The sequence below is a fragment of the Monodelphis domestica genome, chromosome 3 (genome assembly GCF_027887165.1).
Source record: "Monodelphis domestica isolate mMonDom1 chromosome 3, mMonDom1.pri, whole genome shotgun sequence".
Lineage (NCBI taxonomy): Eukaryota > Metazoa > Chordata > Mammalia > Didelphimorphia > Didelphidae > Monodelphis > Monodelphis domestica.
This window is the reverse complement of record NC_077229.1, coordinates 192477277-192495661: the sequence shown is the minus strand read 5'-3', so window position 1 is coordinate 192495661 and position 18385 is coordinate 192477277. Positions and strand designations below refer to the sequence as shown.

Below are 18385 nucleotides of genomic sequence, written 5' to 3'. Positions count from 1 at the left end.
AAGGAAAGGATGATTCCTAAAGAAAGGATATAGCCTCCATTTTCTGACTTAAGACCTTATCCTCTTATCCCAGTAAGTGCCTAGTGCATCTGATCTATCTACATCTGGGAAGCTAAGAGCCCAAAATCCAGTTGGGCCTCAGTTTATCTGACTTTCTCTCAACCCACTGATTCCCACGTCATGCCTCATGAGCTGTCTCCCCTTTTCCTTTGCCAGTGTTGCCCAGGGGAATATCCAGCCTCCCTCATTGTCCGCCACCTCAATTGCTGGCCCTTCCTGCTGACTACAGAGGGCACCAGAGTTTTGATTCTATATACTCATGATCAAAGTCCCCTCAATAATTCCTTTGAACAGTTCTATTTTAATAATGTTACAAAAGAAAACACAAAAAGAGTAAAACAGTAAAACAAAAGTTTTTTTTTTCCCCCAACTATTCTCCAGTCTGCATTAGAGATTGATCAGTTCTTTCTGGAGGCAGATTGCATTTTTCATTTTGGCTTCTTTGGAATTATCTTGGATCATTGTCTTGAACAGAGTAGCTGTCTTCCATAGTTGATTATCCTTAACAATATTGCTGTTAATTGTGTGCAGCACTCTTCAGCTTGCTCACTTCACTTTGCATAGCATCTGATATCTTCTCAGTCAACTTAGATTTAAAGAAACCATAGGTTCCAAATTAAGGGAATTATTTGTCATTCAAATAGCTTAACTCTGCATATATATTATATTCTTTTCACATATTTTGTATTTCTCCAGTAAAAAGAATCTAAATTCTCTGAGGGCAGACATTGGCTTATTCATCTTTGAATTTTGGGACTTGTTGGCTAGTTGTTCCAGTCCTCTCTTGACTATTTGTTACCTCATTTAGGGTTTTCTTGCCAGAGATGCTAGAGTGGTTTCCTTTTCCAGCTTTCTTTGGAGATGAGAAAACTGAGGCAAATAGGGTTAAGTGACTTGCCCAGGATCATACAGCTAAATAAGTGTCTGAGGCCAGATTAAACCTGATTCCAAGCCTGTTTGTTGAATTACATTTTACAAATATGACATTTTGTTGCCTTCTGCCATGTCAGAAAAAGATGCTACTAAAGTAGTTATATGGGCTATAGTGATGTTGCATGTTGAGACTATAACTATGTTGGTAAATGATGTTTTCTGGCTTAGAAATGATATTGAAACTTGGTAGCAGAGAGGAATACCTTGATTTCAAAGGTGTCAATCAACTTCTACTTTTTTTTAACCCTTACCTTCTGTCTTAGAATTGATACTAAGTATTACTTCCAAGACAGAAGAATAGAAAATTGGAATTAAGTTACTTACCCAAGGCCCACAGCTAGGGAGGGTCTAAAGTCATATTTGAACCCAGGATCTCCTGTCTTCTCTAGGCCTGGCTCTCTATCCACTGAGCCACCTTGCTGCCCTTATTTCTGCATTTCTCAGGAGTGTAGTCTAGGTGACCCCATTGCTGTTTTTGGGCTGGGTAAGAACCTGATCAAAACTTCCTGGACCATGCATAATTCTGCAGGTGTTAAGGATCTGAAATGATTTTTTTAAATTTTATAATATTTGATCATTTCCAAGCATTATTCATTAAAGACAAAGATCATTTTCTTTTCCTCCCCCCCCACCCCCCATAGCCGACTGGGTATCACATGTGTTCTTGATTTGAACCCATTGCCATGTTGTTAGTATTTGCATTAGAGTGTTCATTTAGAGTCTCTCCTCTGTCATGTCCCCTCAACCGCTGTAGTCAGGCAGTTGCTTTTCCTCGGTGTTTCTACTCCTACAGTTTGTCCTCTGCTTATGAATAGTGTTTTTTCTCCTAGATCCCTGCAGATTGTTCAGAGACATTACACCGCCCCTAATGGAGAAGTCCATTACATTCGATTATACCACAGTGTATTAGTCTCTGTGTATAATGTTCTCCTGGTTCTGCTCCTTTCGCTCTGCATCACTTCCTGGAGGTCATTCCAGTCTCCATGGAATTCCTCCACTTTATTATTCCTTTTAGCACAATAGTATTCCATCACCAACATATACCACAATTTGCTCAGCCATTCCCCAATTGATGGGCATCCCCTCGTTTTCCAATTTTTGGCCACCACAAAGAGCGCAGCTATGAATATTTTTGTACAAGTCTTTTTGTCCATTATCTCTTTGGGGTACAAACCCAGCAGTGCTATGGCTGGATAAAAGGGTAGATATTCTTTTGTCGCCCTTTGGGCATAGTTCCAAATTGCCCTCCAGAATCTGAAATGATTTTTTGAGGAGGGATGAAAAGTGTTTACTCTCACAGCTTTTGAATACTAGTACACTGGAGCTTGGGTTCAAATGTGACCTCAGACACTTCCCAGCTATATGATCCTGGGCAAGTCACTTAACCCCCATTGCATGGCCCTTGCACTCTTCTGCCTTAGAACCAATACATAGAATTGATTCTAAAGTAGAAGGTAAGGATTTATTAAAAAAAAATACTGGTTTTAAATATGTAACACAATTATAGTAATCAAATATTTTCATGGATCCCTGGTTAAGAATCCCTGTAAGCTAGTTTAGTCCCTTTATTTTACATATGAGGAGACTGAGGTCAGGAGAGGTTAAATTTACCTGCTTATGGTCATACAGCTAGTATGGTGTAATTACCTTGGAATTTTTGTTTAGTGCTTCACTTCGTTTACATTTCCTCCTACATGCTCATCTTTGTTGATATCACACCCACTCAGTAGGTAGGGTAAGCTTCTGGAAAATAAGGACAGTATCTATTGTACTTGCTGTCTGAAATATAGGATTTAATGATCAGCCTCCAATGGCGTGTATGTATTGGAAACTCCAATTAAATCCATGTGATTTTAGTTCTGGCTAAATGCAAAGTTGTCCTTGTTCTAACATTCCAATTTACAACTAGTAATGGTCAGGGAGAGAAGTTGGCATGACAGTTCTAACATCTAACAACATCTGGATGGACTTAAAAGGAGATCTCATGATCTGTGGAGATGGTTGTAAAGTAAGATCAGCATTTGAATTCTGATTCTTTAAAAATAATTCTTGCCTTTTACCATCTCGTACCAAAATTCCATGGTCTTATACCATGATATTGATTTGGTCTTTAAGTGATGACTCCAGGTCAACATGGGAGAGCAGTATGGTGTGGCAACTTACATTCTTGCTGGGCTGCTCACTTGTTTTGGAACTCACTTCTTTTGGAACTCAACAGAAGATACCAGTTCCTCTTGCACTGGAGTAGTCACTGATATCCATGAGAACAAAGTTCTCTTATTTCTCTTTCTATAGGCCACTAAGGGCTTAAAGGGAATGAGGTCCTGACACCCTGTTGGTCCAGGATGCAAGTTATTCAATAGCCAACCAATTATTTCACAGATTCTTCTGGGATTCTCAGATTGGAGAGTTTTTTTTTCCTGCTGCTTTAAAGCAAATATAGGTGTTCTGAAACCACTTCACCATGTGTACTTGCTTGGTCATGCCTGGAGAATTAATTGCCCAACAGGTTCCTTTCCTCTCCACATGGTGCTATTTTGCTGTTAGTTTTACCTAAAGTTCCTCTCATTAAGAGATAATTACCTGGTTTTAACTTTTGAAACATCTGAATTGTTAGTTGGTTGTATTTCAGCACAGCCTCTGATTTACAAGTGCCATCTGAGGACTTTGATTCTCTTCCTAAAGACAGTGAAACAGTTAATCAGTTTTGTCCTTTGAAAGCTTGTAAAAATGTCAAACTAGTTTTTTTTTTTAATGCTCACTTTCCATCTTAGAATCAATCCTGTGTAGTGGTTTCAAGACAGAAGAGTGGTAAGGGCTAGGCAATGGGGGTTAAGTGACTTGCCCAGGGTCACACAGCTAGGAAGTGTCTGAGGCCAGGTTTGAATCCAGGACTTCCCATCTCTGGCCTGGCTATCAATCCACTGAGCTACCTGGCCACCCTCTAGTTTGTTCTTTTAGTTGCTTTTTTTTTTCAGAACTAGATATGTTCTGAGTGTTTAAATTTATGAAATTTCAAGTGAACCAAGTTGATTTTATTATTCTTTTTATCCTGTCTTGAGTTTTACAAAAAGTTTTCAGAAGTTGTAACTGTATTTTGGCTTCTCTTTTCTTTTTGATCATAGATGCTAGAGATGCAGAGCAGCTGAGCAAGAATAAAGTTACACACATTCTCTCTATCCATGATAGTGCCAGACCTATGCTTGAGGTAAGACCAGCACACCCTTGTCCCATCTATGTCATTAATATGTCTGTATGTGCTTATGCTTATTATTCTTATTTATCATATAAAGTACATATGGTAATATTATATGACATGTATCACATGTAACATTCTTTCCTGATATCACATGTATTATATTGTTCTTTCCTATTATTAATAAAAATTAATCTGGAGCTTATTACTAGATTTATAAGCATTTATTAGTAAAGAGAAAGAGAGAGAAAAGGGTTTCCAGCCTTCTAGAAAATCTAGTTCCTCTTTGTTACCCCCATTCCAAGCCTTGCCTTTTGCCAGACATCAAGAGCTCAGATAAAGAGGGGTAATGGAGAGAGCCAATCCAGAGAAAGTTCAAGTTCAGCATTAAAAAAAAAAAAGCACTGTAGCTTCCTAAGCTGGCTTTTCAAACCTCTGTTTCTCCTAGCCCCTGGATCTTTCCTATGCCAATGGCTTTCAGATGTCATGCCGGCTCCCTCCTGCTTCTATGGTGACATTACACCAGGATGTAGGCGCTGATGCTGGGGGACATGTGACTCTGTGACTCCTATTGAGTCTTTCTGAGATGGACTGAGTTGGTAGTCCCCTAAACATTTCACATATGAGCATGTTCTGTTCTTTTCTTTTCTTAATACTGGGTATTGGTTCTAAGGCAGAAGAGTGGTAAGGGCTAGGCAATGGGGGTTAAGTGACTTGGATATGTCTGAGGCTAGATTTGAACCCAGGACCTCCCATCTCTGGGTCTGACTTTCAATCCACTGAGCCACCCAGCTGCCCCCAGATGTTTCTTAAAAAAATTTTTTTTTTCATTCTTCTCCATTACATGTATAAACAGTTTCCAACATTTTTTCAAAGAATTTTGAGCCTTGAATTCTCTCCTCTCTGTCCCTCCTAACTCCCCATCACCCCCTGAGATGTTAAACAATCTATGAGTATATTTCAAAGCCTTAACTTCAACCATTATTAGTAATGATAGCAAAAACAATTTCTATAGCATTAAATGTATATTGTGTAAATTACAGTTAATCTTTTATGCTGCTGATTGCCACAGATGTCTATTCTGACTGTGAAATCATTAGCAGTGTTAATTTTGCCTATCCTCACTGATGTTTTTGGTCCCAACTGAAGTCAGGTAGTATTTCTCTGGTGTGGGCAGCCCCATTGACTCAATGGTAAGAGAGAGAAACCTGGCCCTCTGCATTTTCCTCTGAATTTCAAGCACTCTTAAAAACCATTCCCAGTGTTCTTTCAAAGTCAGCTCCTGTGTCTAGGGCTCAGAAAAGCTTAGGCACTTAATTTTCTGAGCTTTCCAACTCAGGCTCAATTAGCCATGGTTGACATTTAGGAAAAAGGCAATTAAAGGTGAGTTGAAACTTGTCATTTTCCTGGGGCTCTGCAGCACAAGAGACTAGTGGAAAAGCTGTTATTGTACTTCAAGTGTGTCAGGGTAAACAGGGTGTGTCTGTCTGTTGTTGTACACTAATTCCAAAAACATTTTCAAGTTGAAGCTGATGGATGGTTTGAGCTATTGGTTCGGAGTAAAATCTATTTCTGTGAATTAGCATTGACCCTCTAACTTACAAATGATAGCCACAAAACAGGTTTTTTTTTTTTAAAGGTGTGTTTATCTTTTTTAGGGTGTGGTGGTTAGAGGGTGGGGGACTGGGAGGGCTTGCTTTGAGAGAATTCTGCTTTAACCTGTTTGCATTGAAAAATACCCATTTTTCTTTAGGTATCACATCTGTTAAAGTTTTAGTAAACATGAAGGACATCCTAATACTTATCTGAATATGGGTTCATAAATGGGTCTTTAGTTTTTTGATAAGCCAGATATATGGGAAATATTAGCTAGGTCAAGCAAAGTAGTTTATAGAATGGTGGACTTGTACTTAATACACAACACACAATTGCTGTGTGACCTGGGCAAGTCACTTTCTGCCTACTTTGGTTTCCTCATCTGAAAAATGAGGACAATAGCACCTCTCCCTCCAGGGTTGTTGTGAGGATCAAATGATATAAAATTTGTGAAGTGCTTTGCAAATCTTTAAACTCTACATAAATAGCTATGTTAATAAAGATTCTATAAGGGTACTAGATTTTTAGATAGACTAGAGTTTAAATGATAGTACTATTAGATGTACAATCAGTGCCTCAGAGTTCAAATCCTATCTCTGTTCTTTACTAAGTAAGTCAATTAGGACAAATTACTTCCATTTTCTAGAAAGGATTGGTTTAGGTCAGGGGTGTCAAACTCAAATAGAAAGGGGGAGGGAACCACTAAATCATACACGTATTGACCTAGAAAATCACGTATTAACATTGTCTCTATTCTATTCTATTTTTGTTTATTTTGTTAAATATTTCCCAGTTACCTGGAGGCACTGAGATAGGTCACTGGGACTAGCCACTGGTTTGTCACCTCTGATTTATGTGACCACTAAAGTTTTTTCCATTTTCAAATCTATGAACGTTTTCCTTCCTGCATTTGCTTTGAATTAAGGAACTGTAATTTATAGTGCCATTCCCAGTCTTACTGAGGACATTCTATCACTGTCCCACAATTCTTCTGCCAGGAAGTTCTGTTTATTTTTCACTTGTTAAGAATAGTTCTTCATCAGAAGAGTAGCTATGGTATACCAGGGGTGTATTCTATTTAATTCAGCTGTAGTGAGTGGCCTTAAGATTCATAGAATGAATTCACAGGTATGAAATTTTTATTTGGATAAATGTCTGGAAGATCACAAAGATTGCCTTTCTTTATGAGTGGATCAAAGTCTATGGCTATAAAGATATTAAATTCTTGTTGAATCCTGAATTATAGAATCATGAAATCTTAGAGCCATAGAGAGAATCATGTGATTCATCGTAAAAGGCAATATGGTGGATATAATGGGAAAAGGACCAGTTTTGGAGTCATGAGACCTGGGTATCAATTTTGACTTTCATTAACTAGTTATGTGATCTTGGAGGAGTTACTTTACCTTTTAGACACTCAGAATTCTCTTCTTCAAAAAGGGAATAATGATGCTGTATTACCTACTAAAATTGTATGGAGAAACCATTTGGTAAATCTTAAAATATAATACAAATTGGAGCTATTGTTAAATAACCTCACCTTTTTTTTAAAACAGATGAGAAATCCAAAGTCATATAGCTGATTAGTAGCATCCTAGGATTAGAATTCAGATCAGAAAACCATGGACAGACTATTTTTTCCCCTTCTTATATATTTCCCCCTTCTCATTAATATCATGGTCTTTAAAGATGATTTCCACTTTTTAAAAAAGAGTTCTGGGAATTTTGTTATTTATTTTCTCCCTCTATTTGAATAATTTTTTAAAATCCTGGCATTCTGCTAAAGTGTTGTTGTTGTTGTTGTTGTTATTATTATTATTAACCTTTACCTTCCATCTTAGAATCAATACTGTGTATTGGCTCCAAGGCAGAAGAGTGGTAAGAGCTAGGCAATGGGGGTTAAGTGACTTGCCCAGGGTCACTTGGGAAGGGTCTGAGGTCATATTTGAATTCAGCACCTCTAGTCTTCAGACCTGGATCTCTATCCACTGAGCTACTTAGCTGTTCCCAAGCATTTAGAAAATACTCAGTATTTACCAAGGGTTCTCTAATGATTTTGTACTCTAGTATGGCATAATTTCATTTTAATAGAGTAGCCAAGATTTCCAAAAGTCAACCTTAAAAGTCATATGACTGACTATTGGAGTAGAATCTTTTAGAGTTCCTTTGGCTCTAGAGTTGCCAGGCAATGCCTAGGTCTGCACTCAGTGCCAACATGGGGGTCCCCTGTAATCTCTTTCTGACCAGTTGTCCATTCATCCTACTGTCTGTTTGGTGAGAGCTCCTGAAACTATTGTTCCTGCTGGGTCACAACTCCAAGGTCCACAACTAGTGTTGCTGCCTTGTTGCACTCTGGGCTAGCACCAACCCCAGTGTCATAGTCCTTTCCTTTTGACCACCTAAGTTGTCTTGGGCTGAAAAAAATGTCTCACTTCTATCTTTTGTTGACTGTGCTGCGCCAGTATGCAATTTGCTGCATAATTTTACAGTTATTTGGAGGGAGAGTTTGGTTTGAATGCCCTTTCTACTCCGCCATCTTGCCTCTACTTCAAGACTATAGGAGTAAAGTTCTTTAGAGTTCTCTTTCCTCTAATTGTTTGCTTAGCTCACTGAACCATACAATCAGTTTGCCAAACCAATATTCTGACTTAGATTTCAGGCTTAGTTGCAAAGACCATGGTCCAGGAGAAGAGATGAGTTATGTTGAGACCTAAAAAGGGATATGATGTGTGGATTTCCTTTTTCAAGACCATGAAGTGTGGTACTAGACCACTTGTTTTTATAGATTTAAAAAGCTTATCCTGAACCTTGATGGAGATGAGTGGGTAGGGGAAGGGTGAGAAGAGAGACTTTCTTTGGGTCTCAGTTGTCCTTCATTGAAGCAATCACAGTATGCAGATTACCAGTCTGGTCATTTGGCCAGGAGGATAGCTGGATCAGAGATGGAAAGAGAATCATCTTGCCCAGAATAGGTACTTCATAAATGTCTTTTAAAAATTGAATATAGGTGTTTTTAGAGTCCTCTTATCTTGTATAGCCTTGCATCTTTGTGATTCAGGAGATCATTGCCAGTTTAACATTATTAAACTACATTTATTCAAGATATTTTGATTATTTATAACATACTAAATAGGGCCTTACTGCTGAGGATACAAGAATGAGGCATCTAGGTTCAGGCAAAAGATTGTGAGGGCCTGAACTAGGGCTCTATCAGCTCTGCCCTAAGAGAATAACTAACCCATTTGGGTGGAACTTAATAGGTATAAATTAAATGTTGTGCAGGTAGGCTAAACCACTTGGAGATCAAGGAGTTAGCAATTTAGCATGATTCATTGCCTATGGATACCCTAACAATAAAGGATCTCCTATTCATTGGCATGCTTTGGTTGAATCCTTATTCTAGGCTCAGAACTTCTCCATGCAGCAATGGCTATAGGAGGAAATATCACCAGTGCTTCTCCCTTTTGGCACTTATAACTTTAAAGAGATTAGAACTGATTCTCCTTGTTAGGTCATTCATATTGACTCTTCTTGACTCCATATGAGATTTTTTTGGCAAAGATACTAGAGTGGTTTGCCATTTGCTTCTCTAGCTCATTTTATAGATGAAGAACTGAATCAAACAGGGTTAAGTGACTTGTCAGGGTCACACAGGTAGTAAGGGTCTGAGGTAAGATTTGAACTCAGATCCTCCCGACTTTAGGGCCAGCACACTATTTACTGTGTTACCTAGTTGCCCTTAGAACTAGTTCTTATTGGTTTCCATTATTGGAGTGATTTTCAGCTTCCTATCACAGTGTTGGCCATTATTCTTTTCAACAGCCTGAGGAAAAATGAACCTGAACTTATGGAATGGATTGGAACCTCATCACTAGGTCTTAGGTTCAAGTTTTGGGTAGGCTTTTATTGCCTCTTCCATGAACCAGTGAAAGATTTATTAATGTCTTTGTACATGGAGTTGGCTAACTATATGTTCTAATTGGAATCAGGTGCAGAATTATGCAAAGAAAGGATATTGTAATTATTGTTTTTTCCAGATGAGCATTACCTTGGTCATTCATTTAGCCTTCCTTGTCATTAGTTTTCTCAGATACAAAATGAGAAGATTCAATTTGATATGACCTCTGTGGTTCCTTCTATTTCTATTCTCTAATTCTGTGATCCTATCCAGAATTGCAAAGTGAAATAGCATGGGGAAAATGTCAACGTATTTCAGTGAATTGAGCTAAGGCAAGCTATGAATTAATAATGAAGCCACCCTGAAAGAGTTTTGTACATCATTTCCATCTATAGGGACACCCAAGATTTTCTAACAATATATTTGTTGTGTTGTTCAGTCATTTTTTTCAATAGCATCCAACTTCATAATCCCATTTGGGGTTTTCTTTGGCAAAGATACTGTGGTTTACCATTTTCTTCTCCAGGTCATTTTACACATGAGGAACTGAGATACCCAGGATTAAGTCACACAACTAGTAAGTGTCTAAGGTTTAATTTGAACTAAGGATCTCCTGACTCCAGGGTTGGCACTCTATCCATTGTGCCACCTATCAAAGGGGTAGCTAAACTATATAGTTGAAAAAGTTAGATGGGAAATAATGGCATAGAACTGGGAAGACCTTGGTGATCATCTTGTTCAGGGATTTTTACCCTTATTTTAAGTCATGTACCTTCTGGTAATCTGGTAACCTTATGGATCCTTTCTCAGGATAATGTTGTTCAATCCATAAAACAGGAGATTTAGGATTACAAAGGAAATCAATAGTTCTCTCTCTCTCTCTCTCTCTCTCTCTCTCTCTATATATATATATATATATATATATATATATATATTTTTTTTTTTAAGTTTATGGAACCCAGATTAAGAACTCATTTAGCCCAATCTACTCATTTCATAGTTGAGAAAACAGAGTACTATAGGGGCAAAAACACTTGTCCAGGGTCATAGTTAGGGCCCCCCTGAGCCCCAGCATATCATTTTTCCCATTCTGCCGTTTATTCTCTGGCCCGATGATTACTTAGGAGTGTTTATTCTGCATGTCTTGATTACTAAAAAATAAAATAATTATTCCTCTAGCTCTTCCCTGTTGGGTATGACTCCTTCAAAGAAAATTGGAGGGAATTTGTGCAATCTAGTTAAAGGTGAGCTATTCTGAAAATATTGATTTGGAATTTTAAAACAAACAGCCTTTTTGGGCTTTATTTCTGATGTCAATAAGATTTTCCTTTTCTAAGTAGGAAGTTCAAGAGGAAAGAGATAAAATGAGACAAAGTTATTCTTGTAGAACTCTTGCTTCAGATTTTAGCCATAGATAAGGTATACATTTGTGGTTAAGATCCTAGTTTCTCTGATATAAAATCATGTAGGATTGGTTCTGGGCTCAGTGGAGGTCGTTTTTTTTTATCTTCATTTCTAACATTTCACTTTGAATTTGAAATTTTTTTTTGCTTATCAGTAAAGTGTTCCCCAGGTCTCCCTTGAATCATTTGCCCAGGAATTGTTCTAGGAAGGCAAAACTTCTGTGTGAATGAGTCTTTGTCAAATTTGAGTCATTTGGAGACCAATGGATTCATTCATTCAGAGAGACAATGGAGAGAGAGGGGGAGAACAAGAGAGGAAGGGAAAGGGAAAAAGAGGGGATCTTTTGCCTGAGGGATGAGGGAAGGTTTCATAGAAGAGATGGCAAAAAAATCTGGCTTTGAAGGAAAAGAGAGACAACCCCAGACAAGGTAGAGTACTGTAGAGTCTATTCTAGATATTGGGAACAGTTTAAGTAAAATACAGATAGAGAGGAGAGGAGCCAGAGAATGGTTTAAATGTTCAGTCTCAGGGTAAGACAAGGCATGAAAGAGCTGAGTGCCAGATTTGGGAGAGCCTTGAATGCCAGGATTGGGAATTTACACTTTATTCATTAGGCATATTTCTCAGTAGAGATATAATGGGATGACAGCAGCCTATTAGGATAACTAACAGATCACTTAGAAAACAGTATTTCTCTTTCAAGACTAAATCCAGATCTCATTCTGTGGAGTTGTTTAGCATTGATATTCCTTATTTTGAATATGCTAAATGGTATTTGTCTTATTGCATAGTGAACAGATGTGAGCTCTCCTCAGGGCCCATCTCTTGTCACTGTTTGGGGAAGTCATTCCTTTTTACCAGAGTAGGTAGTTTTTTGAGTCAAACCCCACTGTTGTACATGTGAAGTATCATCTGTTGTTTATTGGTGCAGAGGAAATAATATTGAGTTTCTGCCAGTAAAGTTATTAACACCCCCCCCCCAATATGTCTTTCTAATGTAAATTTTTTAGAGTATGTTTCATTTTTCATTTTGTCTTTTACCAGAGCACCTGCAGGAAGCTGAGTTATTTATTTTTTTTAAACCCTTATCTTCCATCTTAGAATCCATACTGTGTATTGGTAAGGGCTAGGCAATGGGAGTTGCCCAGGGTCACACAGCTGGGAAGTGTCTGAGGCCAGCTTTGAACCCAGGACCTCCTGTCTCCAGGCCTGACTCTCTATCCACTAAGCCATCAAGCTGCCCCAAGTTTGCTTTTGACATAAATTTTTTTAAGTATCCTAATTCCCTGTGCAGTGCTAAGATAGCCACTATTCTATTAATTTCCATGCCATTGGTTTTCTGGTATCGATAGATAACATATCTCTTTGCAAGCCAATGTACCAGATTTTGTGAAGTGCTGGGCTTTAAAAAAAATTGATGACATAAATTTTGTAGCAAGAGGATTTAAACTTACAGAAAAATGGGATGATTTTAGCAGTATCTGTACTCAGTTTTTTTTCCAAAGGATTTTTTCCTCTCTCACTGGGAATACATGATGACATGGCCAATTGAGATGCAGGAATCATAAAAGCATATATAGAGATAGAAGGACCCTCAGGCCAACTAGTCCAACACCTTGGTTTTACAGATGAGAAAACAGGACTAGGGAGATATTAGGTACCTTACTCAGGATTCTATTGGTAGTGTTGGAGGCATAATTTGAACCTATTTCCTTTGATTATGAAACCAGTGCTTTTTCTTTGGTACCAGAATTTAGACTTCTGAGAATTCTTTACTTCCAGGTTCTTTTTCTGACCACTGAGCAGCCCTGGGGGTACAGTGGAAAGAACAATTGATTGAGAGCAATCAGAAGACCTGACTTCAAATCCCATTATAGAACCTTTCTACCTGTGTGATCTCTGTGCCTCAAGTTCCTTATTTTTAAAGTGAACTTTTCTACTAGCATCATTCTCTGTGCCTTTAAATATGCTCTGTCTCCTTTATCTTAAAAAAAAAATCCCCTCTTCAATCCTTTGTCTCTTCAGTTTATAATGCTCTTTGTCCTCTTTGTCTGCCATTCATTGCCACTTTTTATTCCTTTGCAATCTTATCTATAAAATTTTATCCAAAGTTGATATCAGAAACTCTTCTTTCCAAAAGTGCTATTAATGACTTCTGCATCACCTAATACAGTTCTCTCCCTTACCTTCTTTCTTAGGATCAATACTGTGTATTGATTCTAAGGCAGGACAGAAGAACAGTAAGGACTAGGAAATGGGGGTTAAGTGACTTGCCCACAATCACATAGCTAGGAAGTGTCTGAAGCCATATTTGAACCGAGGACCTCCTATCTCTAGGCTTGGCTCTCAATCCCCTGAGCTACCTAGGTGCTCCCTACAGTACTCTCTTTAAAAAATTATTTTTTCTTGACCTGATTTATTTACCTGCAGCATTTGGCATTGTCAACTATCTCCTTTTTTAAAAAAATTATCTTACTTCCCTTGACTTCTATGACATTCCACTCTTATTCCTTAGGTTTCTCTGTTCCTTAAACATGTGATAACCACCCTAAAAATCTAGTTTTGGTCCTCTTTTACTCCCCCTCCCCCCTAATACTTTATTCTTTTGTGAGCTCACTCCCATGGCTTCCTTTCTCACCCCTATGCAAGACTTCTAAGTCTGATTCTCCAACCCAGACTTCTTCCCAGATCTCCAACCTCACATATCTCCACTTATCAGATATTGGACATGATGGTATCTCGAAATCAATATATTCATAACTAAACTCATTATCTCCCCTTCCTTTTTGTCCCTTCTGCCCTCTCCTTCTCTCCCTCCCCTTTCTTTCTCCCTTCCCCCCCTTTCCTTCTTTCTCCCTCTCTTATTTTCTTCCTCCTCCCCATTTCCCTCTTCCCCCTCTATCTCTCTTCCTCTTTCCCTCCCCCCTTCTGCCTTTCTCTCTCTTCCCTTCTCCCCCAAATTCTCTCTTCTTTATGGTATCATTCTTCCAGGCACTGAAGCTTGAAACTTCAGAGTCATCTATGACCATTCCCTTTTCCTTATTCCTCACATCCATTCAATTCAGTTTGATGAACAATGATTAACTGTCTTCTATGTATGAGGCACTGGGAAACACTTTGCTGTATCTCTTATATCTATCCACCCAGCTACCCTTTCATCCATATTTACTGGTTACCCCTTGAAAGCCTTGGACTATTTTATAGCCTCCTCTGTGGTCTTGCCTTAAATCTTCTCTCTACAGTCCATCTCTCAAAACTGCTACTCAAGTAATCTTCTCAGTGAAGCCACTCTGATCACATTATAACTCTTTTCCATATCCTTCATTCCTTCTCAGTTGCCTTGTAAATAAAATGTAAATCCCATGGGTCTCCCACAACCCAATTCCAGTCTTTTGACATTTCCCTTGAATACCATATTCCAGAAAAAAATTAGACTTCTTATGTCCCATTCTCTTCTACACTCTTCTGTCGTACCCGTGTTCATTGTACTCTCCTCGTGCTTGGAATTGACTCTGCTTTAAAAAAAAACAAAACATATCTTCTCTCTTACTGTCAACTCTAAATATTGGTTCCAAGGCAGAAGAATAGTAAGGACTAGGCAACTGGGGTTAAGTGACTTGCCCAGGACCTCTCAATCTCTAGGTCAGGCTTTCTATTCCCTGAGGCACCTCTCTGTCCCTTGGAATGCACTCTTCATATTTCCCTAAATTCATTTATCAATTTCCTCATTTCTTTCAAGGGTCTGTTCGGGTGTCATCCATGAGACTTTCCCCGATTCCTTCAAAATGGGACAGATAACTTTTCTTTTGAAATTTTAAATTACATTTATAATTAGCTTTTCCCCTTTCTAACAAATTCTATATTGCCTTATGGTTCCCTTGCACCCATATCTATTTGATTCCTTGAGGGCAGGGAAAATATTTCTTATTATAATTCCAGTACCTAGTCTAGTGTTTTACCACTTAGTAAATATTGGATTTATTATTCTGTTGAACTGTTTAACTTACAATTATTTGAGAGCCAACAAAGGTCATGGAAAAGAGTTATAATGTGATCAAAATGGCTATATTAGCAAGATTACTTAAGCAGCAGTGTAAGACATATTGTAGAGACAAGACTTAAGGCAACATCTTGGGGTTAGGTGACTTGCCCAGGGTCACATATGTAGGAATTGATCAGATATGAATCCAGGCATGGATTCTCTAGGCATGACTCTCTCCAATGATCTAGCTACCTAGCTGTGCCTGAGAGTAAGAGTCTGCTAACTTAAATTTTTTTAAAAAATTATTCTAATATACTTGGATTCCTTCATAATCCCTTGTACTGTATTTTATGCATTTAAGAACATTATTCTGAGAAAGGGTCCATAGACTTCCCCTGACTACCAGAGGAGTCCATGATACAACAAAAGGTAAGAATCTCTGGACTGGAAAAAGAAGAACCTCTCTTTCCTTCTCCAGAGTGGCAGGAAAACATGGATAAGAATCATATACAAGGAACAGGCATGGTTGGCATCATTAGAAAAAGTGGTACCCTAATAATAAACAGTTCCTTCCAAGCATTGAATCCCCAACTAGACTGTACGTTCTTTATTCAGATGACTCTAGGAGGAGTTACTGAATCATAGTTTTGATGAGTTTTTCAGACAGAAGAGTAGTATTCCTTTAAAGGAAAATCTTTAGAGCAGATTTTCAGAGATGTTTGAGGAGGAACAATTAAGGCAAAAGTGGAGGGTTTGCATTGTCTGGGTGTGCAAGATACCTGTGACTTTTTCTGTTGTGTGGCTTGGTGAAGTTCACTGCCCTCAAAAAAAGCTTTTCTGTACAGCCTGAACTCTGTTGTATCCCCTGTGCCATCTCTGCCCTAAAGACCAAAGGCTTGTAGCAGCTTTGATGTGTGTAGGTAAATTTATTTGAAGCCAGCTGAGATTCAAATAGAAATGACTCAAATGGAAATGACAGCAGGTATCGGAAACTGTCTAGTCGTTGCTATTTCTTGAATTAAGTTGTATCTGAGTTTGTTATATTCAGGGAGTCAAGTGCATGGAAAGGTTTCCTGTGTCTGGCTGCCCAAGGTATTGAATAATAACTTTATGTAAATATGGAACTTCCCTCCTTCCCTCCTTCCCTCCTTCCCTCCTTCCCTCCTTCCCTCCTTCCCTCCTTCCCTCCTTCCCTCCTTCCCTCCTTCCCTCCTTCCCTCCTTCCCTCCTTCCCTTCCCCTCTCCCTTCCCCCCCCTGTCTCTCCGTCTCTCTTTTTCTCTCCCCCCTCCACTCCCTCCACTCCCTCCTCCCTTAACCCTTATTTTTTGTCTTAGTATCAATTCTAAGACAGAAGAGCAATAAGGGCTTGGCAGTTGAAGGTTAATGAATTTGCCCAGAGTCACATAGCTAGGAAGTATTTGAGGCCATGTTTGAACCCAAGTCTGAACTCCAGACCTGATGGCGTACTTGTACTACCTAGCTGCTGCCCTAGTGCTTTCATAAAGCTATAGAAGAGACCTCAGGCAGGCTCATACTCACGCTGTTCAGGGAGGCTAACCTTGTTCTTGAAAAGCTGATTCTTTAAATCGCTAATGAAAGAGCCAAAGTTAGGATCCTTTTTGTATTGCTTTTAGGCATCCCTTGATACTTAGTCCTTTCTATCCTTTGTTTAACATCTCTTCCCTACCCCTTCACATGGCTGATGTCTCTTGTAGAAATTATTCACTGGCTTTGTCAACTTTCCAATGTATTTAAAAAACAGGTAGGGTTTAGGTAGGAGAGACTGATATAACCCAAAGCATAATAACAACAATGAATTTGGCCTGGGCAAGCATTAGTGAGGAGATGGGTCTGGCTGTAGCAGTGGACAGTCATTGGCAGAAGGAATGGGAAAGAAGATGGTTCAGTAGGAGGAGACCCCATTTTATTCCTCATATTTTACCTGAAGTAAAGGGCCACAAATTCAGTGGCCTTTAAAAAGTCTAGCCAGGTCCATTCTAATTGAGCAGTGGTTGAGTGGTTTCATTTCCATGTATGTTCTCATTTATGTTTCCTTTTCTTCTTCTGATTTCCAAACCCTCTTCTGTCAGTCTTGTGCACTGAATGTGATAATTTTCTTGTGGTCAAATAACTCTGAAGTTTTAGTATAGTCCTGATGGCCACAACCATAGTGTCTTTGAGTGGGTATCTGTGATAGAAGTAAGGGGAGGAAGGATTGTTTAAAAAGCTGTTACTCCTGACCTAACCTGAAGGTACTTGAGGTGAATCTTCAAAGAGAGTTCCCATTTGTCCCCTGTCTAGGTTGCAGTGCTCTAAGTAATGTCTTTGGCTCTAACACCCTTTAGTTCATCCTACTGGAAATAGTTGTCAAGTGATGTAATTAACCTTGCATATTGAGAATTGTTTGGGTGGGCACTTTAGCATTTTAGTGTTATACTTAATTTAAGAATCTAAATCTGGACAATTTGCCCTATAGATAACCCAGTACACTTTCCAGTCAGTGAAGTATTGTGGCAGATGATGTCTTGATATCTGAAAGACACATTTTTCCACCATTCACTAGCAGTGAATTCATGCCCACTCATAAAGTACTGCTTTAGATACTTCGGAGAATAAGATGATATGAAAGATTAAACTCATCGAATTAGTCTGGAAAGATTCCATAGAGAAGGTGTCAGTCTTAACTAGAGTTCTCAAGATTATTAATTTGGTAGAGACAAGCATGGAGGCATGTGTGGCAGCAAGGCATTTTCTGTGTGAGGATCTGGTATGTTCCACAATTTGGGGGCTGTAAAGAATGAAGCAAAAATGTGATCAGATAGACATGCCAGAATCATTGGAGGAGAGGCAGGGAATAATTTATTATTTTCATATTATATTTATTTAAATTTGTAATTTATTAAGTTTCTACTATATGCCAGGTCCTGTGCTATGCATTTGACAACTGTCTCATTTGGAGAGCATAGAAATTTGTTAGTCTTAAGTATTTAGACCATCCACACAGAAAATTAAAATAAGCTCAAAGTATTCCATTTCCAGATGTGGAGTTGGAGTTTGATGCCATTTAAGTTAAAGGCAGTGTTTGATGGCAGATCTCAGAGCCTACAATGAACAGTTTTATTTTGAAGTGAGTAGTCATTGGATGGGAGCTCACAGGGTCCATTGATTAAAAAATTTTAAATGATTCAATTTCCTGGCCACTTACAGAAAAGGAGGCTTCAGACTTAGAATGGCTTTGATAGAGGATTGGTTTGTATTTGTACTTAAGCCTTGTTCCTGATAGGTGGGGAACACATAGATAATGTGACGCTGCAC

General features: G+C 38.6%; 1 protein-coding gene across 9 annotated transcripts in view; it reads left to right on the top strand.

The window, feature by feature from the left end:
• Positions 1-18385, top strand: part of DUSP22 (dual specificity phosphatase 22) — a 113495-nt gene that overhangs the window by 50245 nt on the left and 44865 nt on the right. For 7 of the 9 annotated variants that reach the window (XM_056823363.1, XM_056823361.1, XM_001378644.5 and 4 more), the window contains exon 3: positions 4119-4201. The exons of the other annotated variants lie outside the window; for them this stretch is intronic. In XM_056823363.1, coding sequence (XP_056679341.1) covers positions 4119-4201 — 83 coding nt within the window. The remainder of the gene's footprint in view (positions 1-4118; positions 4202-18385) is intronic. 9 annotated transcript variants of the gene reach the window in all.